Source organism: Jaculus jaculus, chromosome 1, assembly GCF_020740685.1.
Source record: "Jaculus jaculus isolate mJacJac1 chromosome 1, mJacJac1.mat.Y.cur, whole genome shotgun sequence".
NCBI classification, from domain to species: Eukaryota; Metazoa; Chordata; class Mammalia; order Rodentia; family Dipodidae; genus Jaculus; species Jaculus jaculus.
The window spans coordinates 221241869-221267985 of record NC_059102.1 but is presented as its reverse complement, the minus strand read 5'-3'; the positions used below and the strand labels follow the sequence as shown (position 1 = coordinate 221267985).

Here is a 26117-nt window from a genome sequence, read left to right as displayed (position 1 = left end):
AAACAGTGGACACTGGAAACCTCAGGTTTGGCCAGACAGGCCAAATGACTGAACAAGGGCAATAGTGGCATGTGTGCTCTGGGGGAAAACAACGGCTCTCTAATTGGACTGAAGGCCCACTCAATGGGAGGGAATACATGCCTGGTACTGAAAACCTAATCAACAGCAGGGAGTCATAAGCCTTAGGGGTATAAAGCCTTCTCTTGTCTGAATAAGTGCATATATTACTCTCACCAAATTACCCTGAAAGCACTACACTTAATGTTCATATTCATATATTAATACTACTCTCACTTTTTGTTAGAGAACATTCTCTTTTCAGATGGCGATGACCACTGGAATGACCCAAAAGGCAACACAGTGCTGAGAAGAAGGGACAGAGGAATGTCCAGCACTGAAACATCTCACACCCTCCAAGGCTCAGGGCCCATTGTGGAAGAGGTGGCAGAAAGAATGTAGGAGCCAAAGGAAGGATACCACTCCTTACATACGATTGTCCAGACAAAATTTGGCCTTGATATCCAAGACCTCACAGTGCCTAACAATACCCATACAAGATCCGCATAATAGGAGAAAAAGATGATGACATTAAGTTATGAGAGACTAATGGAGAGAAGGAGGGGATATGACAGAGAGCAGAGTTATGAAGGAGAAAATGTAGGAGGGGAAGCGAGGGAAATACCATGGTTTGTTGTCTGTAAGTATAGAAGTTGTCAATAAATATAATAAATATATATTATTATATATAATATATTTAAAAAATAGGCTGTGACACTAAATAGAGAAGTCTCAAAGGAAAAAATACAGATGTCATATAAACAACTAAAAAAGTGTTCTACATCCTTAGCCATCAGGGAAATGCAAATTAAAACTACATTGAGATTCCATCTCACTCCTGTTATAATGGCTACCATTAAGAAAACAAATGACTGACAATAAATTTTGGCATGTTTTCTCTCTTATGTGGATCCTAGTTACAAATGTTCAGACTTGTATGTGAGTTGGCAGAAAAATTGGTAGCAGGGGCTTTAAGGGAGGGAGGAGAGGGGTGGACTTAAGGGGATGGTACTGTATATATGTAAATAGATGGAGCAATTACTGAAGGTGGAATGGTCTAAGTGAGGTCAGGGGATGAGATTGAGTAAAAAGGAGTGTGAGGGGAGGGTAATCAAATTCAGGATGTTGTGAACAAGCCACAACATACTTTTCTGGATAATGGCACACAGCCATAACAGCCATAGACTGTTACTAGAAAAATTTCAGTGCCAGGAATGGGATACCCTCCAGTGAGTTGTTGGCCAGGGAGGTCCCTAATGCCCCCAAAACATTACAGACTATTGCCAAGGCCCTTGGTTTCCCACCAGGAATGGATGATAATACTCTATTGCTGAAGATACCACATGCCTGGGCTGCAAGGCCACTGAGAAATCAAACTGGGATGAGCTAAAAACCTTCTCCCAAGCTGGGCGTGGTGGCACATACCTTTAATCCTAGCACTTGGGAGGCAGAGGTAGGAGGATAACCATGGGTTTGAGGCCACCCTGAAACGACATCATGAATTCTGGGTCAGTCTAAGCTACAGTGAGACCCTGCCTCAAAAAACAAAGCAAAACAAAACAAAACAAACCCCCCCCCCCCACAAAAAAACCTGTAGACCATCTGACAGAAAGCTGGAAAAAGCTACACTGCATTGCATGCAACCTTATGGGAGACAGAAGCCATCAGTGGTGACAACAGTGGACACAGCAAGCCTCAAGTCTGGCCAGCCAGGACACATGGGAGAAAGAGTTCTGTTCATAGAGCATATTAAACTGCTTCAGGTCTAGTTATGTGTGCTGGGTAAACACAGACCCTGTTCATGCAGACACTGTATTCTCCCATGAAGTATTGCTTATAAGAATGGCAGGCCACCAGGTCATTCCTCCAGATGTTCAAAAATACAATATTTTTGTTTATTTTTATTTATTTATTTGAGAGCAACAGACAGAGAAAAAGGGAGGGAGAGGGAGAGAGAGAGAGAATGGGCATGCCAGAGCCTCCAGCCACTGCAAACAAATTCCTGATGCATGCACCCCCTTGTGCATCTGGCGCAGGTCCCAGGGAATCAAGCCTCGAACTGGGGTCCTTAGGCTTCACAGGCAAGCACTTAACCGCTAAGCCATCTCTCAAGCCCTAGAAATAGAATATTATTGATACATATTCAGATGTAAGCCAGCATCACATTTGACAATACAGAGTCAAGGCAGACTGTGGGTTCAAACCATAGGCCCTTCTCAGGCTTACATGGGATCTGGAGAATCAAACACAGGTCCTTACATTTCGCAGGCAAGCGCCCTAACTGCTAAGCCATCTCTGCAGCCCAAAAAGTGATTGTTTTTAATGATCCTACTAGAAAAGGTGATGAAAGAAAGAAAGGAAGAAAGAGAAACAGAGAGAGAGAGAGAAAGAAAAAAAAAGGAAAGAAAACAAGCAAGCAAGCAAGTGAGACATGGTGGCGCATGCCTTTAATCTCAGCACTTGGGAGGCAGATTACAGTGAGTTTGAGGCCACCATGAACTACATAATGAATTCCAGGTCAGCCTGGGCTAGAGAGAGACCCTACCTTGAAAAACAAAACAAACAAACAAAAAAAGGTAATCCAGCTAGGTGTGGTGGTACACCTTTGATCCCAGCACTTGGGAGGCAGAGGTAGCAGGTTCACTGTGAGTTTGAGGCCACCTGAAACTACATAGTGAATTCCAGATCAGCTTGGGCTAGGGTGAGACCCTACCTCATAAAACAAACAAACAAACAAACAAAAAAAAGCCAGGCGTGATGGCACACGTCTTTAATCCCAACACATGGGAAGCAGAGATAGGAGGATTGCTATGAGTTCAAGGCCACCCTGAGACTACATAGTTAATTCCAGGTAAGCCTGGGTCAGAGTGAGACCTTACCTCAAAAAAACAAACAAAAAAAATTAGTTCAGTTATTATTATTTTTGTTCTTAAAAGAGCTAAAGAGAGGGCTGGAGAGATGGCTTAGCAGTTAAGGTGTTTGCCTGCAAAGCCAAAGGACCTCAGTTTGATTCTCCAGGACCCACGTTAGCCAGATGTACAAGGAGTGCATATGTCTGGAGTTCATTTGCAGTGGCTGGAGGCCCTGGCACACCCATTCTCTCTCTTCCTCTCTCAATCTCTCTCAAACAAATAAATAAAAATAAAATTTAAAAAAAGAGCTAGAGAAACTCCCCGTGTCCTAAGCAAACCTGCTATGTACAAATAGTGTTGTTATATTTTACTAAAGTTTCATATATTTTAAGTCATGAATATTGCTTCATCTAAGTAATAAAAATGACTCAATGTTTAAAGATAGTTGCTTAGATAATTACTTATATCTATCAAAATGTCCCTAGTGGGGCAGGGTATGTTGGTATATGCCTTTAGTACTAGCATTAGAGAGGCAGAGATAGGAGGATTGCTGTGAGTTCGAGGTCAGCCTAATACTACATAGTGAATTCCAGGTCAGCCTGGGCTGGAGTGAGACCCTACCTCAAAAAACCAAAATACAGATTGAGATGGGGAGGTATGATCTATATGGGGAGGTATATGATGGAGAATGGAATTTCAAAGGGGAAAGTGTTGGGGGGGGAGGGAAGGAGTTACCATGGGATACTTTTTTATAATCATGGAAAATGTTAATAAAAATTAAAAAATTAAAAAAAAAAATACAGAAAAGTTTCTAATATATATTAGAATCTGGTTTTTTTTTTTTTTAAGTTTAACAATGACCAGGTTTTACTCTATTTTTAAGCTATGTGTAGTCAAATAGTCTTAGTCAAGGTTGTGCTTAAGTTATTGTCATTTCTGGTATCTAGAGGGTTTTTTGTTTGTTTGTTTTTTGGTTTTTCAAGGTAGGGTCTTGCTCTATCCCAGGCTGACTTGGAATTCACTTTGTAGTCTCAGTGTGGGCCTTGAACTCACAGTGATCCTCCTACCTCTACCTCTCAAGTGCTAAGATCAAATGTTTGTGCCATCAAGGCTGGCTCGAGTTTTTTGCTCATAAGTAAATTAGCTCTCAAAATTCCCTGCTTCAGGGTACAATCTCTTGTGGAAATTATCTAAATCTAAGAAAAATGATCTCAAAATATACTGTTCTGCTTCTAACATTCCTGGGCGATTGGTACCCATACAGGTATACAGGTTGACTAAAGATGTTCTCAAATACAGATGCCAAGATTTTATGCTGTCTTATCTTTTCCTGACATGTAGTTTCTAGATCAAATCAATTGATTTAGGGTTGTTGGTAAAATATTATTTCCAGGGCCATTAACATGTTCTGCTTATGTATATAACTGACAGATACTTAAAAGATAAGATATGCCTGTTTTATATATTCTAGATATGACTTAGTCATCGACAACTAAAATGTTAATCAGAATTATCTCAAGCCTTTTGTGCCATTCTTTAGCTAGATCTGTTTTGTTAACCAGATATGTTCTATACTTCTTTAACTAGATCTGTTTTACTAATCAGAAATGTTCTATCTATACACTGTTCTTCAAAGGCTAGTATAATTGGGCTGGAGAGATGGCTTAGTGGTTAAGCACTTGCCTATGAAACCTAAGGACCCTGGTTCAAGGCTCAATTCCCCAGGACTCACGTTAGCCAGATGCACAAGGGGGCGCACGCGTCTGGTGTTCGTTTGCAGTGGTTGGAAGCCCTGGCGCGCCCATTCTCTGTCTCTCTCTATCTGCCTCTTTCTCTCTCTGTCTGTTACTCTTAAATAAATAAATAATTTAAAAAATATTAAAAAAGAGTAGTATACCGTCTTTCTGAGTGATTAATAATCATATATAGAAGCCAAAGCCAATTGGAAATGTTGGAGCTAAAAAGGACAACTGATGGTGAACTGCTTCCAGATCAAAAAGGCCACAGGAGACCATGTAAGTAGCCTTTTTCTTGACCAGAGAGGACACAGAGAACCACAGATGGACTCCAAGTCAGTGTATCTGCCAGACAGGAAAGTCATGACAAAGAAATGCTAGCATATTACACAATGGTGAGAGTCATAGAGCTCTTCACAGCTCCCTAAGTGTGTCTCCTACAGAGCCATTACTGACCTCCTAAAATACAACACATAGTTAATTTTAGCTATTTGCAGGTCTTAAATACCCAGCAAGAGAATACAAACACAGAATACTACAATGTAAAGAAAGATTTATGCTAACAGGCTTCCCTGTCTGATGTGAAATATAGATATCCACTTCTCTTAGTTAAATGTTTAAGGCTTAAGCCCTTCCATTGGCTTATGGCTACTGCCTCTACCTGGCCCCAGTTAATCAGCTGCTGTTTGCCTTTATCTGATAACTAGGAGAAAAATCCAGATGATCTAGATGAGACTCCCACAGGGGTTCAAGAACTCCCCTACACTGTTGTGGGAGCTATTAGCTATGGACCTAATAGACTTTGCTGGAGAATCCCTCATTTGTAATCTGCTTCAACATGTACATCATTTGTTTCTGGCTGGTACAACCCAAGAGGGCCCCATGCCCCTGGAGAATGAGGCCCATCTTCACTAGCCAAGAGAAAAAAACCCTCCAACTGGTGCAGACAGGACCTCACTTGACAGTGCAGACCACCCCAACTGCAGTTTTCACATACCTTAGATTAATCACACCAGAGTCAAGAAGGCAGCATCCATATCCAACTATGACAGCTGATGAGCTACCAAGAGAGCCAGAGAGTCCCCTCAGGGTCAACCTCCAGAGGATACCTGCTCCTGCTGAAAAGGAGACTATGATACTGCTCTGGTCACTCGGGAGGCTGACTAGTCTATGTACAGCAGAAGTCTGAGAAGTCTACATCCCTTTCTAGTCATAAACCTGGTCTATGCATGGCAGAAACCTGAGGAGCTTAGGTGTGAGGGCGGGTGGGGGGGGAGGATGCCCAGGGTTCATGGTCATGATGTCCTCCTGTCCCACTGGGCTTAATAGTACTGTTTATATTGATATTTTCTATAGGCCAGACATTAACAGCCCTAGAAGATTGGAGTCCATGACAAACTGTCCTGGCCATGTTCTATATGAATGTAAAAAGTCTACTTGGAACTATTATCTGCTTCTCATAGCACATGCCTGGGCTCACTTTAACCAGAAAAAAGTAAGCTTATATTCACTAGTTACCTTCTCCTCTGTTCTAGGCCCTGCATCATCAATCTGCTCACCCAGTTAGTTTCTACCCATTCAATCCCACGAAATTTCAAATACTACTTCAAGGATACCAGAGGGTTAACATCAATGAGGATGCAGGAATAGGTGATGTCTCTTGATAGTATCTACGAAAGACATTAAAATGGGTGAAAGTGATAGAAGAAACTGGACAGAGGAACCAGACCCAGATGAGGCTCTAAAGCACAGTTTCTATTGTATTAGCCGTTACCAGGGAGATAGCATGACTCTGAGTCTCCTCCCTATCAATGCAATCACACCCTGCTTGTAAGATGTTTATCTAATTAGTGCAGCCATAGGCAAACTTCCCTGAACTTCTGTCATTTTCTGCTTGTAGTGCCCAGTGATGTAGGCCAGACATTTAACCCACCAATAGTATAAAGAACTCAAGGTGAAGCCAAGCATGGTGGCACATGCCTTTAATCCCAGCAATTGGAAGGCAGAGGTAGGAGGATCACTGTGAATTTGAGGCCACTCTGAGACTACACAGTGAATTCCAGGTCTGCCTGGGCTACAGTGAGACCCTACCTCAGAAAACAAAACAAAACAAAACAAAACAAAAAACAAAGAAAAGAACTCAAGTTGCTGTCAAGCTGCCTGCCATACTGCTTATATAAGCTCTGAGCCATCATAACACAATGTTTAGACTTTGGAAAGGATTCCCCTGGCCATGCTATTGTGGTAATCAACATTCATCTTAATTCTCCATTCTGTCTCTGGTGCTGGTTCTGTGTGCCTCAGTTTCTCATAAGAATATGAATATAACTATACATACAAATACCACACAAATATGCACACACAAACAAAAAAATAAAAATTTGGAGCCAGGAATGGTGGCACACGCCTTTAATCCCAGCACTTGGGAGGCAGAGGTAGGATTGCCATGAGCTCGAGGCCACCCTGAGACTCCATAGTGAATTCCAGGTCAGCCTGGGCTAGAGTGAGACTGTACCTCAAAAAAACAAAAATAAATAAATAAATAAATAAAAATTTGGGCATATTGCCAAATGTCACATGTTTTCTCTCATATGTGGATTCTAGCTACAAATGATTGGACTTCTATGTGAGTAGGAATAAAACTCACTAGCAGAGGCCAGTAAGCTAGAAAGGGTTATAATGGGAATAGATGGCGGGAGGAGGGAATTAATGGGATGGTATTGTATATATGTAAGTAGAAGAACAGATTAATGGGGGTGAAAATGCCTAAGTGAGGTCAGAAGAAGAGATTAAGTAAAGGAAAGGTGGAGGGAGGGCTAATCAAAATCTAAGAGGATATAAATAAATCATATGGAAATCTACTTTTCTGGACAATGGAACACCCAGAAGTCATAGATTGTAACTAGAAAATTTTCAGTGCCAGGGACGGGATTTCTCCCAGTGAGTTGTTAGCTAGGGAGGTCACTGCTGTGCCGAAAACATTACAGGCCATCGCCAAGGTTCTTTGTGTCTATTGTAGTCAGGTTTGCATTGCTGGTAGAAATCAACTGACCAACAGCAGCTTTGGGGAAAAAAGGGTTTATTTTGGCTTACAGACTTGAGGAGAAGCTCCATGATGGCAGGGGGAAATGATGACATGAGCAGAGGGTGGACATCACCCCCTGGCCAACATCAGGTGGCCAACAGAAATAGCAGAATGTGCCAAACACTGGCAAGGGGACACTGGCTAAAATACCCATAAGTCTTCCCCCAACATTATTCTGCCTCCAGAAGGCATTAATTCCCAAATCTCCATCAGCTGGGAACCTGCCATTCAGAACACCAAGTCTATGGGTGACACCTGAATCAAATCACCAGTTTCCCACCAAGAATAGATGGTAAGACCCTATTGTTAAAGACTCCACTTAGTTGGGCTGCAAGGTCACTGAAAAATCCTGATGGAGCTGAGCTGAAAACCTCCTCCATGTAGACCAGCTGACAGAAAGCTGGAAAAAGCCACGCTGCATGCAGTTCAATGTGTGAGAGAGAAATCACCAGTGGAGATACTCAACAGTGGACACTGCAAGCCTTAACTTTGGCCAGGCAGGCCAAATGAGTCAAGAGGTGCAATAGCAGCATGTCTGTTATGAGGGAACCAACCACTATCTAATTGGACTAGAGGCCCATTCCATGGGAGAGAACACATGCCTGATACTGAAAACCTACAACAGGAGTAGTCATGAGCTCTAGGAGTATAATGTCTGCTGGTGTCTGGCTAAATGTATACACTATGCTCACCAAAGTGCCCAGTAAGCACTTCTATTAATGTTCATACCCTTATATTAATGATACTCCCACTTTTGATTAGAGAAGCTTCTCTTTTCAGATAGCAGTGACCTTGGGATGACTCAGAAGGCATCATGGTGCTGGGAAGAAGTGACAGGAGTGCTCAGCACTGCAAAAGCTCTATCACACCTTTCAAGGCTCAGGGTCCATTTTGGAAGAGGTGGTGGAAAGAATGGAAGAGCCTAAGGAAGAGTGGGACTCCTTACAACGTGCTCCTTCAGACACAAAATGGCCTGGATATTCATGACCTCACAGTGCTGACACTACCTACTCAAGACCATCATAATGGGAGGAAAAACTGATGACATAAAAATAAAAGAGAGACTGATTGAGAGGAGGAAAGGGTATGATGGAGAGTGGAAGTGCAAAGGGGAAGTATGGGGAAGGAGGGAATTACCATGAGTTGTCTACAATGAATGGAAGTTGTAAATAAAAAAATTAAATTAAAAAATTAGGGGCATATTGGAAAAAATTAGGTATGTAATTAGTATAAATTTTACCTTCTATTTTACATTTTGTAATGAAGTCACTAAAAGATTCCAAATTACGGCCTTGCATACATGACAGAACATCACAGTCCTCTGTGGGTATAGGGATAACTTTATAAAAATCAGGTGGCGATATTCATATATATGTATATAACAGATGATTATCCAGCCATAAAAATGAATGAGATTCTATCATGTATGATAATATAGACAGAACCAGTGGAAAATATTAACTAAAATAAACCAAGCACAGGTTACAGAAAATTAAATACATGGTTTCAGTCATACGTGGAAGCTAAAAAAAAAAAGTTGATTTCAAAAAGTAGACAGAGAGCTGGGCATGGTGGCGCATGCCTTTAATCCCAGCACTTGGGAGGCAGAGGTAGGAGGACTGCCATGAGTTTGAGGCCACCCTGAGATTCCATAGTGAATTCCAGGTCAGCCTGGGCTAGAGTGAGACCCTACCTTGAAAAACAAAACAAACAAACAAAAAAAAGCAGAGAGTGAAAACACAAAGGGAAATGAAGAGATGGCTTAGTAGTTAAGACACTTGCTTGCAAAGCTTAAAGACCCAGGATCGACTCTCCAGAACCCATGTAAGCCAGACACACAAGATGGCACATGCATGTAGAGTTCAATTGCAGTGGCTTAGAGGACCTGGCATGTCAATTGTCTGTCTCTCTTGCTCTCTCTCTGTCTCATCAAAGAAAAAAGAAAAAGGAAAAGAAAACAGTATTAGCTGGGCATGGTGGTTTACACCTTTAATCCCAGCACTCAGGAGGTTGAAGTAAGAGGATCATCTTGTGTTCAAGGTCAGCCTAGGCTACAGAGTGAGTTCTAGGTCAGCCTAAGGCTAGAGGAAGACCCTGTGTGGGGAATAGGGGAGAAGTAGGGAATAAAATACTAGTTACCATACTTTGGGGGGAGAGAAGGAAGGGGAAATAGTGGAAGTTTGTATAACAGGTACCAAAATCCTATGAAGTTGGAAAAATAGATTAATCTTACATAGCATAGCAAGCTGCTATTTTTAATTTTTTTCATTGACAACTTCCATAATTGTAGACAATATCCCATGGTAATTCCCTCCCTCTTGAAACTCCATTCTCCATCATATCCCCTCCCCATCTCAATCAGTCTCTCTTTTATTTTGATGTCATGATCTTTTCCTCCTCTTATGATGGTCTTGTGTAGGTAGTGTCAGGCACTGTGAGTTCATGGGTATCCAGGCCATCTTATGTCTGGAGGGAGCACGTTGTAAACAGTCCTATCCTTCTGTTACATTCTTTCTGCCACCATATGCATCTCTGTTTATTTTTTTGCCAGGATGACCTGTCAATTAATGAGGGTGTTGAAGTCACCTGCTACAATTGTGTTTGGTATTATCTGTGATCTTAGTTCTAATAGTGTTTGATAAAATTGGGAGCCCCCATGTTAGGTGCATATATGTTTAGGATTATAATGTTGTCCTGTTGGAGTGTTCCTTTAATCAATATAAAGTGACCTTCCTTATCTTTCCTAACTAATGTTGGACTGAAGTCTACCTTGTCAGATATTAGGATAGCCACCCCTGAGACTTAGAGGAAATTCCTGAGAAACATTTCAAAAGAATGATTATAAATATGCTCAAAGAAATTAAAGAGGAAATCAAAAGAATCAAAGAAGACACAGGAAACCAATTAAGTGAAATAAGGTCAATACAAGACATAAATAAGGAAATTAGAAGAAAACCCAGTCAGAAATATTAGCACTACAGAACACAGTCAATGAAATAAAAGCTCTGCAGAAGACTTGGAGAGATTGCTTAGTGGTTAGGGTGCTTGTCTGTGAACCCAAAGGACCCAGGTTCAATTCTCCAGGTCCCAAGTAAGCCAGATGCACATGATGGCACATACATCTGGAGTTTGTTTGCAGTGGCTAGAGGCACTGGCATGCCCATTCTCACTCATTCTTTGTCTCTCTCTCCCTCTCTCTGTCTCTAATAAATAAATAAAATAAATAAAAATAAAATCTTTTTAAAAAAATATAGAAAATCTCACCAGTACAATGGGTGAAGGAGAGAACAGAATATCTAAACTAGAAGACCAGGTGGCAGATCTAATACAGTCAAACAAAGAGAAAGACAAACTAATAGGAAGGTAAGAATGGGAATTTCAGGATATTCAGGACACTATGAAAAGATCAAACATAAGAATGCAGGGTATAGTAGAAGGAGAAGAATTTTACTCCAAAGACATAGTAGGCATTCAAAAAATGATAGAAGAAAACTTCCCCCAAATTGGGAAAGAAATGCCAGTGACAAACAGATCCTCTAATAAAGTTACAGTCCCTAAGGATTTTTGTTGCCCCACATCCTTAATCCTGTCAACTAGGGATCTAAGATTTCTGGTCTGTAAAGGGTTCCAAGGTCAGCTTGTGACTGAATGAAACCCTTCCCCAATAAACAACAGAAGAGGAAACAAAAGCACTACAAGTCAGGAAGCAACAAATGACAAGTGCAAAATATAGCTTATTCAAGAATGGCAAATCTGGCCATCCATCAGATTCAACATATAATTTACCTTGACCTGGATGGTGCAATTAACACTTCTGTTGCAAGCCTATATACCAGGCTTATTTGGCGGGCACTGCCCTGGTATAATCTCAGTTACCTTTTGGGATGGCTTTGATTTCAATTATGCTGTGCACCTGTTTGAGTCCCTCTTTGCTGGGCTTTGGGCTCAGGTAGGCTGGCTGGATCAGTGGATCACCGCTCTGATCACCTCTGCCAGGTGTTGTGTAGGTGAGCTCTGTTCCCCAGGTCTCTGTTACTTGCTGGCACTTTCACTGGTGGTGGGGGAGGGGAGGCTATGGATGATGACCAAAGTTCTTCTGCTGGTCCTCACAATCCTCTTCCTCATGAGCCACTCCGCTGGTCCCTGCCATCCTCCCTTTATATATCTTGAGTTTGTGAGGAGGCTGGTGTGAGTGGAAAAATCCCCTCGCCTGGCTTTTCTTGCAGCTCAGGCCGAGCCTGGCAGCTGCGGCCATGTGAACCTGGTGCTGCCACTGCTGGGGCCACTTCTGCCTGCTTCTGTGGTCTCTAGACACTCTGGGTCTCTCCTACTTCTCTGCTGTGGTTTATAATTTCTTATACACCTTCCCTTTTTAGTAGAAGGGTGTATTTTGCTGTTTATTTCGGGGGGGCGGGGCTTTTTCTCCCCTAGGCTGCTTTGGCATGTTTCCTACATTGCTATCTTAACCAGAAGATCTGATTTGGTTTTTAACATGCTATCATATATTTTATAAAGAACTAGAAGATATTAGTTTAAAGATTTCCACACAGATGGTCACTGGCTCAGGAGATGGCAATGCTGACTACCCTGAGCTGAGCATCATGCCAAATGACCTCCTTATAATCCATAAAATACAGACAGCTATTGTTTCCCAGTGTTTTATAGTATGCTGTGGAACATGTGTAGGTCATTTCTACTGGAAAGTCCTCCTTGATAGGTAGGAGGAAGGAATCAAATCCTAGGTGAGGATCCCTTGCCTCTACTTTTTTTGGAGTGCTGGAATCCAGGACTTTGCCATGCTAGACCATTGAGTGGCACCCAAATCCAGTTTTTGTGTTTTTAAGTAGTTGAACAAAATAAAAAAGTAAGATTGAAATCTCATGATGCATGAGAACAATACTGAATTTTAATGTCATTGTGGTGGTTTGAATAGATGGCCCCCAATATATTCAGTTGTTTATTTGTTTGTAGATTGCATCTGCAGTCACCTGGCTGGAAGCAATGTCGCTGGGTGCATCTTAAGGTGTGGTGGTGGGTTTTAGATTTCAATCTAAAGATAGGCAAAGTGTGCCTAGCAGGAGTTCCTGAAGTGTGCTGTGGCTTTTGGCTTTAGGCTTGTGCTTCTCTCTCTCTGCTTGGTTCTGTGAAGGCAGGCCAGTTTCTTCTGCCATTATGGAACCTCCCCTGGATCTGTAAGCTTCAATACATATCCTTTCCTCCATAATTGTGTCTGGTCTGAAAGTTCATCTCAGTGAACCTGAAGCTGTCTGCTATAGTCATTGTCAATGTTTTATTGCCTCATGGCCACGTTTACTTCACATATATTTGGAGGCACTTGTACCCCACAACAGACTATCTTCTCTGAACTACAATGCCAAAAAATTTTATGTGGTGCCCTATAGAAATGGTTTGTTGTCTTATATCACCTATCTCCAAGCCCTGACCCTATTTTACTTATTGATCTTTGTGATGCTGAGATGGAACCCAGGGCCTCACACATGCTGTGTGTGCAACCCTGGGCATTCTCAGTAAGCATTCTGAGCCACACCTCCAGCCTCCAATTACAAAGAACAATGAGAGATCAATGCTACCTGCTGCCAGAAGGGATTCATCTTCAGAAACCATCAGGAACCTCACTGCTTCTGGAAGCTTCTCCAGCAATCTTTCTCCTTCAGAAGAAACCTGTGCAGAGTAAAAGTGGAGTGTCAGGTATGTCCATGGGTTTAGAACTTGAATTTGATTGAGAGCTCTGACACTCACCAGCTCTGAGACATTGTAGGATCCTTCTACCCTTCAGCACTCCTGTCTTACTATTAAATGGAATGCAACACCAGCACACCTCAAAGGGCTGTGAGGGGCTGAAATTCGTTAAGAACTGCCTCATGGCACACAGCCCAACCACAGTGGCAGCTGTTTTTCCCTTTTTGAAAAAAAAATTGTGTAAAGACTGGGGAGATTCCTCAGTGTTTAAAGCCACTTGCTTGAAAAGCTTGCTGGTGCCAATTCAATTCCCTCATATACACATAAAGCCAGATGCAAAAAGTGGCATGTACATCTAGGTTCACAGTGGCAAGAAGGCCAGATATAGATGATATATCTGTCTCTCCCAAATAAATAAATAAAAATGTTTTTTAAAACTTGTGAGCCTTGAGAGATGGCTCAGTGATTAAGGTGCTTGCCTGCAAAGCCTAAGGGCCCAGATTTGATTCCCCAGTAACCACGTAAAGCCAGATGCACAAAGAGGCATATGTGTCTCTGGAGTTCATTTGTAGCATCTGGAGGCCCTGGTGCACTCCTCTCAGTCTATCTCTCTTCTCTCTCAACCTGCTTGCAAATTTTATACATATATATATGTATATATATATATATAATTTATATTTATATATGATATATATTATATATAAATAATATATTATTTATATATTATGTAATATATATATATATATATATATATATATATATATATATATATGGTTTAGTTATTTATTTAACAGAGAGAGAGAAAGAAAGAGAGAATAGGCACACCAGGATCTTTAGCTACCACAAATGCACTCCAGATGAATGCACCACTTTGCAACTGGCTTTACATGGGTTCTGGGGAATCAAACCTGGGCCCTTAGGCTCTGTGGTCAAGCACCTTAACCTCTGAGAAATCTCTCCAGCCCAATAAAATAATTAAAAAATATTGGGCTAGAGGATTGCTTAGGATAGATACAGGGTGCAAAATATTCTGATTGCTTTCAATCACATAAAAACCATCTTGAGCTTCAACTGTACAAAGGAGGGAGGTCATTGTTTACCAGCCCTCTTCCGACATACATGATTTATCATTCCATTGTCTTCCAAACAATATAGGTGCCTTAGTTTCCTTTGTTTTGGGGTGTGTGTGTGTGTGTGTGTGTGTGTATTATATATGTGAGTGTGTGCACATGTTCATGTGTTTGAGTACATATAGCATGTGTGTGGAAGTCAGAGGACAACTTTGGGTGTCTTTGCCTGCCACTTTGTTTGAGGCAAGGTTTCTCATCACTCACTGCTGCATTTTCCAGGTTTCATGGCCCATGAGCTTCCAGTCAATTCTTCTGTCTTCACTTCCAATCTCATGCTAGGTAAAGTGGGATTACAGACTCTAAGAGCGCTATAGTATCTACTTTATGTGTATTCTCCAGATCCAAACTTGAGTACTCATGCTTTTGCTTTTTTCTTTAGGGAACCATCTCCCCAGCCTTGCTCCTTATTACTGACCCAGGGTCTCACTCTGTAGCCAAGGCTGGCTTCAAACCTGTAGTCAACCCAAATGCTGAGACTACAGGTATGCGCTGCCATGCCTGCCAAATGTGTGAGCATTTCACAGAGCACTGATGTGATGAACCATTTTCTCAGGATTTGTTTTCCTGAAATGTCTTTATTTTGCCTTTGGCTTGAAGGATATTTTCAGTATATATGGAAATCTAGGTTGGTGGGTTTTGTTTTGCCTTCCTCTTAGGGATGGCTTTCCATTGTCTCTGTCTTCATCGCTCCTGATGCAAAGGCAGCTGACATTCTCACCACCATCACCCTCTGTGTACATTCAGTCTCTTCTTTCCAGGTTATTTTTGTTCAGCAGTTGAATTAATAAATGGGGCTTCTTTTTTGGCTTTTCCTTTCCTTCTTTCTCTCCCTTCCTTTTTTCTCCCTCCTCTCCCCTTTCTCTTTCTTTCTTTCTGAAGGATTAATCAGTCACATAGTAACTGCAGCATGCTGACCTCGATGAAGGTCATGAAGATCCATGTTCTTTTTTCTCTTTGTATTGGTATTTTCACTTCAATAAACTTTTGTTGGTGGTGTGTGTGTATGTGTACGTGTGTGTGTGTGTATACAGGTACACATGCATATCTGTGTGTGTAGGAGTCCAGAAGACAACTTGAGGTATCTTTCCTAAGCAATGTTACCCACCTCTTTGTCAAACAGGGTATCTCATTGGCCTGGATCTCACCAGTTAGGCTAGACTAGCTGGCTAGAGACCATCAAGGATCCTCCTGTCTCTGCCTCCCTATAACTGAATTACATTTGAAATCACCACACCCAGCATCTTCCATAGGTATTGAGGATCAAACTTAAGACCTCATACTTGCAAGGCTGAACTAAAGTCCTATGTGTGTGTGTGTGTTTGAATTGTTGGAGCTCAGACTCAAAGTCTTGCAGGGGCTTTGCCAACTAAGCAGCATTCCTAGACCCTTTGTTTTGTTTGATAGAGTCTCATGTAGTGCAGGCTGGCCTTGAACTCTCTATGTAGCCAAGGATGATCTTGAACTTCTGATTCTCCTGTCTCTACCCTGTGAGTGCTGGGATTAGAAGTGTATAACACCACAGCAGACATTAGCTGGCCTGGCATGGTAGCACATGCCTTTAAATCCCAGCACTCAGGAGGTAGAGATAAGAGGATTGCTGTGAGTTCAAGGCCAGCCTGAGACTACATAGCGAACTACAGGTCAGCCTGGGCTAGATTGAGTAACTACTTCAAAAATTAAATAAAGCTGGGCATGGTAGCATATATCTTTAATCTCAACACACAGGAGGCTGAGGTAGAAGGATCACCATGAGTTTAAGGCTAGTGTAGGGCTATAGAGTGGGTACAAGGTTAGCCTATACTAGAAACCCTACCTTGGAAAAAAAAAACAAAAATAATAAATAAATTGGGTCATGGGCTAGGGAGAAAGCTCAGTGGTAAAGTGTTTGTGTTGTATGAGAACCTGAGTTTTGATCCCTAGCACTCATGTAAAAGCCAGGCATGGAAGCATGTGCCAGTCATCCCAATGTTGGATCCAAGGGCTCACTGGCTAGTAAGTCCAGCCTAGTTCCAGGCCAGTGAGATCACAAGAGGTGTACAGCACCGAAGAGGAATGACATCTGAACATACTGTTGTATAGCAAATTCTTCCATATTGAAATATTCACTCCTGAAGGGAGGAAGGAGTCAAGAGGTCAATAAGTCTGGGAGAACTGAAATTTAAAAGGTCACACAACCACCATCAAAGGTTATAGGAGCAATAAACAACTGTTGAGGGGCAGTTTTGTTCTTTTGTTGTTTGTTTTGGTTTGTTTTTTTCAAGGTAGAGTCTCACTCTAGGCCAGGCTGAGCTGGAATTCACTATGTAGGCTCAAGCAGACCTATGAACTCATTGCGTTGCCACACCCTGCTGGAGGGGCAGGTCTTAACCAGTGTTGTACTGCAATTCTCTCTGAATTGAAACATTCCCTCCTGAAGGGAGAAGGGAGTCAAATGATCAAAAAGTCCAAGAGGTTGCAAGACCCCTCCCTAAGGTTAAGCACTGCTTGAGAGGAGATTCTCCCACCTGCCCTGCCAGTTGCCTGTAGGTGGTGTGGTGAGCTCCAGAGAGGCAGCTTCCTTAAGTCCATCACACCTGCAGGGGGGCTTTCCAGTGATGCAGCTGTCTTTGAGTCACCCACGCTCCTGTAAACAACCTGCCCTGCAAGTAACCACAATAAACTCACCAAAACGAGTTTTGATGAAATTGTACTGTGGTCTGTTGTCTGAGCCCTAGCTTGGGTGAGTAGACATGTGATCCCATCTCCCTGGGGAAAGTTTCCTATGAGACACACACACACACACACACACACACACACACACACTTAAAAACCAAATCAGAGCCATGCATGGTGGCACCTGCCTTTAATTCCAGCATTTGGGAGGCAGAGGTAGGAGGATCTCAGTGGGTTTGAGGCCTACCTGAGTGAATTCCTGGTCAGCCTGGGATAAAATGAGACCCTACTTCAAAAAAACAAAAAACAAAACAACAAAACAACACACCTAAATCATACTCTCCTCTACTTTTCTCACATCTTTTCCCACACACTCACTTCCTGCACCATATTTTGAAGCAGCATAAAGCCCTAATCAGAAGCCAATTGTGATGATTTGAATCCCTCATAAACTCATGTGCTCTCAATGCTTGGCTTCCAGGTGATGCCAGCTTTGGAGGTGGAGCCTTGCTGAAGGAGGGTTATAGCTTTAGCCACTAGTAGACTCCTGCTACAGACAGGCTGTGTCACTGGGGTGGATCTGAAAATCTGAAACCAGCCTAAAGGTGTGCAGAGAGGTTTTGAGCTCTGGCTGTGCTTGCTTGTGTTGCTGGTGAAAGGCCCAAGAATTCAGAAGCCCAGAAATACTATCACGCTCCAAAGGGAGCTTAAGCGGGCCCCTGCATACCTCAAACTCCAGGCTTTACTCTCTGTTGAAAGCAAGTAAATTATATCAGAGCCCGCTCCTAATATAAAACTAGGTAAAAAGGGCATGAGATAGCCCTCAAGGATGGGAAATAAGTAATAAAGTGAACCACTTATTTGGTTTCTGTAAATAGCCTGCACCATAAGCCTTAATAGCCCACACTCTGCTACCCCCACCTAAGGACCTGCGCAAATGCTGACCTCCAAGGTCATAGGAGGCTGATACCACACTCGGCTACTCCCACCCAAGGACCTGCGCAAATGCTGACCACCAAGGTCATAAGAGAATGATTGGTCCACGAGGGGCTTGAACAAATTAAACTAATTGGCTTAGAAACTATGGGGTGGCACAAACTGACTGGCTCGCACCCCACGGGCTCCTGATATTAAAAAAATAATTGGTCTAATGAACAGGCTTTGTTAGAAACCCTATAAAAACTGTCCCATTCCTGCATTCGGGGCTCTGCAGTCCTCTACCCCTGTGTGGTGTACGACTGTGGGCCCTTGGAATAAAATCCTCTTGCAGTTTGCATCAAGATCGCTTCTCGTGAGTGATTTGGGGTGTCGCCATATCCAGGCAGAGCGTGGGGTCCTTGTTTTGGGGGTCTTACACTGGCTGTTTGGTGGTATCTCTCTGCTTGGAGCCAGCTTCTGCCATTTGATAGGACTTCCTCTGGATCTGTGAGCTTGAAATAAATCTTTTCCTCCCATAAACTGCATCTGGTTTGGATGTTTCAGTGCCAGGGATGAGATACCTCCAGTGAGTTGTTGGCCAGGGAGGTACCTGATGCCCCAAAACATTATAGGCCATTTTGGTTCCCACCAAGAATCAATGATAAGACCCTATTGCTGAAGACTCCACATACTTGGGCTGCAAGGCCACTAAGAAATCCTGCTGGAACTGAGCTGATAACCTCCTCCATGTAGACCAGCTGATAGAAAGCTGGAAGAAGCCATTCTACATGTAGTTCAATGGAAGAAAGAGATACCACCAGTGAAGATACTCAACAGTGGACACTGCAAGCCTTATAATTGGCCAGCCAGGCCAAATAAGCCAATGGGTGCAATAGTGGCATGTCTATCATGGTGGAAACCAACTGCCCTCCAATTGGACTGGAGGCCCGCTCTGTGGGGGGAATACATCCCTGATACTGAAAACTTAAAACAGGGGGAGTCATGAGCCCTAGGGGTGTATATACTATGCTTATCAAACTGCCCAGTAAGCACTTCTCTTAATATTTATACCCTTATATTAATGCTACTCTCACTTTGGGTAGAGAATCTTCTCTTTTGAGATGGCAGTGACCTTGGGATGATTCAGAAGGTATCATAGTGCTGGAAAAAAGTGATTGGAGTACTGAGTAACATCTCTATCACACCTTCCAAGGCTCAGCGTCTAATGCAGAAGAGGTGGCGGAAAGAATGTAAGAGCCAAAGGAAAGGTAGGACTCCTTACAACATGCTCCTCCAGACACAAAATGGCCTGCATATCCATAACCTCACCATGCCTGACACTACCTACACAAGACCATCATAAGAGGAGGAAAAGATCATGACATCAAAATAAAAGAGAGACTGAGTGAGAGGGGGAGGTGATATGATGGAGAATGGAATTTCAAAGGGGAAAGTGTGGGGGGAGGGTGTTACCATGGGATATTTTTTATAATCATGGAAAATGGTAATAGAAATTGAGAGAAAAAAACAAAAAAGAGAACTGTAGTCCAGGTATGGTGGCACATGCCTTTAATCCCAGCTCTTGGGAGCTACAGGTAGGAGGATCACAGTGAGTTTGACACCAGCCTCAGACTACATAGTGAATTCCAGGTCAGCCTGGGCTAGAACAAGACCCAACCTCAAAAAAAAAAAAAAAAAAAAAAGATAACTATAGGATCATGAAGGCTAGGGTAATGGCATCCTCTAAGTGTAAACTGAAGCCTGTGAAACTTGTTTCAGCTGAGGAGCCCTAGGAAGTTTCCCCACCATATGCATCTTTGTACCCCCAACTGCCACCTGTACCATCAACATCAGATGATGCTGGTTTCCTTATACTCCAGTGGGGAGATACTGAGAGAGCCAATTCAGCAGGCCCTCTTTCTAGTGTCCAGGTGCTCTGCAATAGGATGATTTATTGCTAGACAGAGTCACTAAAGAGGACTGCATGGAAGGGATGCATGTGATTCCCACCCTCCTATGGTAGGCTGGATATAAGGTCTCTAAGAAAAAGGCTCAAATCTGTCAGAAGGTCAGGCATCTTGGTCCTGAGATGATTCAGCCCACTGTCTGGGTCACTGAGGAGAACTGAGGAAATGTACTGATCCCACCCATACACGTTCAATTAAAGAACCCCGAAGAGGTTATGAGAAGGAGACAATACCAGATTTCCCTAGAGGGAAGATTAATCTGGGATGGCCTTATTAAACCCTGTATGTCCTCCTTTAATACTCCAATACCATCAATCAGGAAGGCTGATGGATCCTGTAGACTTGCTCGAGACCTTAGAGCCATTAATCAGAACCAAATATCCTGTGGTTCGGAACCTCTATATGCTCCTTAGTAGAATTCCCTATGAATATCAATGGTTCAGTGTCATAGACTTACAGGATGCCTTGTAGACGTGTCCCCCTGGCAAAAAACATAGGGCTATATTCATCTTTGAATGGGATGACCCCCACTCTGGCCAGACCAACAAGACTGGTGGACTTTCCTTCCTCAAGTTTTCACTGATTCCCCTCACCTCTCAGATTCTGGAACATATTTTAGAAAAATTTAGTTTACCCTCCCAGATGTGCCTTATTCAATATGTAAATGCCCTATTACTGTAAGGGGATACCCAGAGTGTAGTTATAAACACCATTAGTCTCTTAAACTTCTTAGGATCACAGGGATGACAGGTTTCCAAGAGCGAGTGCTAATTCACAGAAAAGGAAGTATAAAATACTTGGGACATTGAATCAGCAAAGAAGGAAGAAAATTAATTCCTGAAAGAATTGAACCCTAAACCGCTCCATGCCAGGCAGCAAACCAAACCTTTGGAAAGTCCTGGGTCTGACTGGATACTACCACCTTTGGATAGACTCCTACATTCTCTTTACCGCCAATTAACTCAAGAGGGACCAGACCACCTCTTCTGGACCCCAGGGGAAATTAAACAAATAGAAGATTTAACACAGACCCTTATTACTGCTTCAGTACTACCTTCTTTAGAAAAGCCCTTGTACTTGTTTGTAAACACCAGTAAGGGACCAGCCCTGGGGTTTTTTGTTTGTTTGTTTGTTTTTAAATTTTTTGTTTACTTTTATTTATTTATTTGAGAGTGACAGCAGAGAGAGAAAGAGGCAGATATATATAGAGAGACAATGGGTGCACTAGGGCCTCCAGCCACTGCAAACGAACTCCAGATACATGTGCCCCTTGTGCATCTGGCTAACGTGGGTCCTGGAGAATCGAGCCTCGAACCAGGGTCCTTAGGCTTCAGAGGCAAGCACTTAACCACTAAGCCATCTCTCCAGCCCAGCCCTGAGGGTTTTAACCTAATAACATGGAGGGCACACCAACTGTTTTTTTTCCTATTGAAACTCCTAGATCCAGTCACTAAAGGATAGCTGGAATGCATTCAATCTGTGATAGCTATCATCTCCTGAGGAAGAAAAGGCAAAGATTGACCTTTGTTGGGAAAGTGACAGTTAGCACTCCTCATCAAGTTAGAACTATCTTTAACCAGAAGGCTAGAAGATGGCTGACAGACCCTGAAATATTGAAATATGAGGCTATCCTGTTAGAAAGAGATGAGTTAACTTTAACCACAGATGGGCTTAACCCAGCCACTTTTCTAACAGTGGGACCCCGTCCTGGGGTGCCCAGAACATTAATGCATGGACATAATTGATTATCAGATAAACATTAGGCCAGATCTCTGTGAGATTCATTTCTAAACATGGTCCCACCTTTTCATAGATAGGTCATCTAGAACTATAGAAGGAAAAGGCATAATGGATATTCCCTCATAGATAGGAAAACTCTATCTGTTATAGAGTCTAGAAGGCTTCCAAATGGTTGGTCTCCCAAACTTGCAGATTGTTTGCATTGAACCAGGTTCTCAAACACCTAGAGAGGAAAGAAGAGATCATTTATACCAATGCCAGGTATACATTCAGGGTTGTTCACACCTTTGGAAAAACTTGGGCAGGATGAGGGTTAATCAGTAGCAAGGGTAGAATATCCAGGAAACTAATTCAACAGGTACTGGAACACTTAGAACTCCCAGAAGAAACATCAGAAAGGAACAACCTTAGAAACCAGGGGAACTTTATGGCTGGTAAGGAAACAAAGCAGGCTGTCCTTTCCTCCAAAGCCCCAATCCTTCATTTCACTCCCCATCTTCCTGTCCCCACTACCAGCCCACTTTTTACCCAGACAGAGGAAGAACAATGAAAGAAGACAGGGGCTTATACAAATACAGGAAGGAAATGCTCCTATATACATACGCCTCTCATGAGGGGAATCCTCACCCATCTATTAAGGGTGTCATTGGGGGCCCTCGGGCTATCTGTGATGGATGTATGGGTAAATACATTTGGCTAAACAAATCTCAGAATGGTGCCTCACAGGTCAGAAAACTAATAAACAAGCCCCAAGGTAAGAACTTCCTGGGGGAAGAAGTCCAGGGTTAAGACTTTTCCAAAGTATCCAAATTGACTATACCAAGATGCCAACAATAGGCCAACTCATGTCCCTTTTAGTAAAAGGATCGCTTAACCCACTGGGTAGAAGTGTTCCCTCTCCCTTGCATGAAGGCCTATAACATCATTAAAATCTTACTACAAAAACACTGGACCTAGGTTTGGAATCATCAACTACAGATTCCGATGCCTCGTGTTCTTAAGGAGCCTGTGGTAGTTTGAATAGATAGCCCCCAATATATTCAGTGTTTTATTTGCTTGTAGCTTGGATTTGCAGCCACCTGACTGGAGACAGTGTCACTGGGTGGATCTTAGTGCCCAGCCCTAAGGTGTGATGGTGGGTGTGAGATTCCAACCTAAAGAAATCTAGATGTGTCTAGCTAGAGTTCCTAAAGTGTGCTGTGTGGTGTGGCTTTTGGCTTGTGATTTTTCTCCCTGTGTTTGGTCCCATGAAAGCAGGCCAGCTTCTTCTGCCATTATGGAACTTCCCCTGGATCTGTAAGTTTCAATAAATCCCTTCCTTCCATAACTGTGCCTGCTCTGGAAGTTCATTTCAGTGAACCTGAAGCTGTCTGCTACAGAGCCCACACAGAATCTAGAAATTAAATGGGAACATCATGCCCCGTGGCACCCTCCTTCCTCTGCAAAGGTTGAATGGATTAATCAGATTCTCATAACTCATATAAACAAATTAATTTTAGAAACTAAGTGACCCTGGACAAAGTGTCTTCCCTTAGTCATTAAGATGGCTCCCTGGAGGGGCTGGAGAGATGACTTAGGGGTTAAGGCACTTGTCTTTGAAGCCTAAGGACCCAGATTTGATTCCTCAGAACCCATGCAAGCCAGATGCATAAGATGGCACATGCATCTGGAGTGCTTTTGTAGTGGCAAGAGGCCCTGGTGAGCCCGTTCTCTCTCTCTCTTTCTCGTTCTCTCTCTCTCTCTCTCCCTCCCTTCCTCTTTCTTTCCCTCTCTCTCTCTCTCTCTCATAAATAAGTAAAAATAAAATATTTTTTAAAAGATGGTTCCCTGGAAAGATATGGGTCTTTCTTTATGAAATGCTATATAGAATACCCTTTCTTTTTTTTAAAAAAATTTTTCTTTGCAAGCAGAGAGAGAGAGAGAGAGAGAGAGAGAAGAGAGACAGACAGACAGAAAGAGAATGGGCATGCCAGGGCCTCTAGCCACTGCAAATGAACTCCAGACACATGTGCCCTTTGTGCATCTGGCTTACATGGACCCTGGGGAATTGAACCTGGGTCCTTTGGTTTCACAGGCAAATGCCTTAACTGCTAAGCCATTTTTCCAGCCCTGGAATACCCTTTCTTTCTTTCTTTGTTTTTTTTTTTTAGAATACCCTTTCTTAACACAACCACTGACATACTGATCTGTGAAACCAAAGACCAATTTCTCGAATATTACATATTTGGATTGTCTTATGCTGTATTTTCTTTTTAAATTTATTTTAAACTTTATTATTTATTTATTTATTTGAGAAAGGAGGGGTGGAGGAAAGAGGCAGGGGGAGAGAGAATGGGCATGCCAGGGCCTTCAGCCACTGCAAACGAACTCCAGATGTATGCACCCTCCTTGTGCATCTGGCTAACATGGGTCCTGGGGAAATGAAACAAGGTCCTTTGGCTTTGCAGGCAAATGCCTTAACTGCTAAGCCTTCCCTACAGCCTTTATGTTCTATTTTCTGTCAGGAAAAAGGTCCCCTGGCCCAAACCCTACTACTCAACTTCCCAGTCCACCCCTACCCTCAGAAGTCCACATGTTGCTTAAATATTGGAAAGAAAATAAACTAGAACCTGCTTAGAAAGGTCCCTTCTTCATCCTTCTAACCACCAAGACTGCTGTCAGGACCATAGAACAAGGGTGGGATCACCATACCTGGGTAAAGATTTCCCCACTAAGCTCCAAAGAAAAATGGATAGATAGCACAATCCTGGATTATCAGACACCAAGATCATCTTGTGGTGAGTTTAATCACATTCTATTTTCTGTTTTCTCATTACTTGTCACTTCAATATTAATATAACCCAGAGTATTTCACCTTTGACTATTAAGTTTTTATATTTATTTATTTATTTATTTATAGAAAGAAGCAGAGAGAGAGAATGGGCACACCAGGGTTTCTAGACACTGCAAATAAACTCCAGACATGTGTGCCACCTTGTGCATCTGGCTTTACATGGGTACTGAGGAATCAAACCTGGGTCCTTTGGTTTTGCAGGCAACTGCCTTAACCACTACGCAACCTCTCCAATCCCAAGTGTTAAGTTTGATACTTGTCAGTTATTTACTTGTGGGATATACACATATCAATACCCTAGTCCTTCCTAACCCCCCTATATGCCTATTCACTGGGTAGACATGTGATAGACCACTGAATATACTGGATGAACTTCCACAGACTATAAAGATCTTAATGATGAACTGTTAATAAGCAGAATCCAAATTTATAGGGGCACTCCTGCCCCAAACTGCCAGGTTTTACAATTTAATCCTCTTCTGGTTATTGATAACCTCTCACTATGACTAACATGTCAACAGTGATCAAACAATATAGATTGGGGGGCAATGTACCTGAAAAAGCTCCCACTGTATTCTTTGAACTATGACTAATCTTACCTACCCCAAGTGTAATTCCTAATCTTGCATCTACTCTAGCTCCTGATGAAATATAAGAGGCCCCTTTTGCCTCCCCTTAACAACCTTACCCAGGTCCAAATAGTAAAAGTCAAGGAAGTAAGACAAACATAAAAGTATGACCAAGACATGGGGACACAAACACCTAGTTGGAATCCATCAAATATTCTCTCTGCACTTTTAACAAAAGTGACTGTTATGCTTGTGTGACAGGGAGACCATAAGCCCAGGTAGTCTCTTTCCCATTGGGATGGTCCTCTGACCCTGATGGCATCAAATGCATGATAGCCCTCTATTAAGTCAGCAAGGCTTGTGATAATAAGTTCTGAAAACATTGTCACTACTAAAGGCCAAGGATCCTGTTGGTCAGCCCCTGAGGACCATCAAGCCACTGCTCCCAGGCACTAATTATACCTCATGTATAAGCAGGCAAGAGGGAGAATAAGAGTTCATTGGGAATGTGACAAGATGCCACAGAATCCAGTCCTTTCACAGGCTCAACAATAGAACTGCCTTGACAATAGCTCGAGCTGATATCTGTGGGTATTGTGGATGACCTGTAGTGGAGGTCTCCCAGGAAAATGGAAAGGCACCTGCATTTTGGTGCAATTAGACATTCATTTCACTATGGCAGATAGACCCCAAGTCCCTCAGACAGGAGTGTAACCTCGAAAGAAAATAAATATACTCCCAGATCAACCATATGGTTCCTTGATCCGCAAGTATACATAGATGAAACTGAAGTTCCTACGGGAACACCAAATGAGTTTAAACCCAGAAATTAGATAGCTGCAGGGTTTGAATTTGTCCTAGTCTGGGTACTGATAAAC

The 26117-nt window shown here is 42.5% G+C and overlaps 1 protein-coding gene across 2 annotated transcripts in view; it reads right to left on the bottom strand.

Moving 5' to 3' along the window:
* Window positions 1-26117, bottom strand: part of Nwd1 (NACHT and WD repeat domain containing 1) — a 140301-nt gene that overhangs the window by 19063 nt on the left and 95121 nt on the right. For both annotated transcript variants that reach the window (XM_012950531.2, XM_004665975.2), the window contains exon 13: window positions 13322-13412. In XM_012950531.2, the coding sequence (XP_012805985.2) occupies window positions 13322-13412 (91 nt within the window). The remainder of the gene's footprint in view (window positions 1-13321; window positions 13413-26117) is intronic.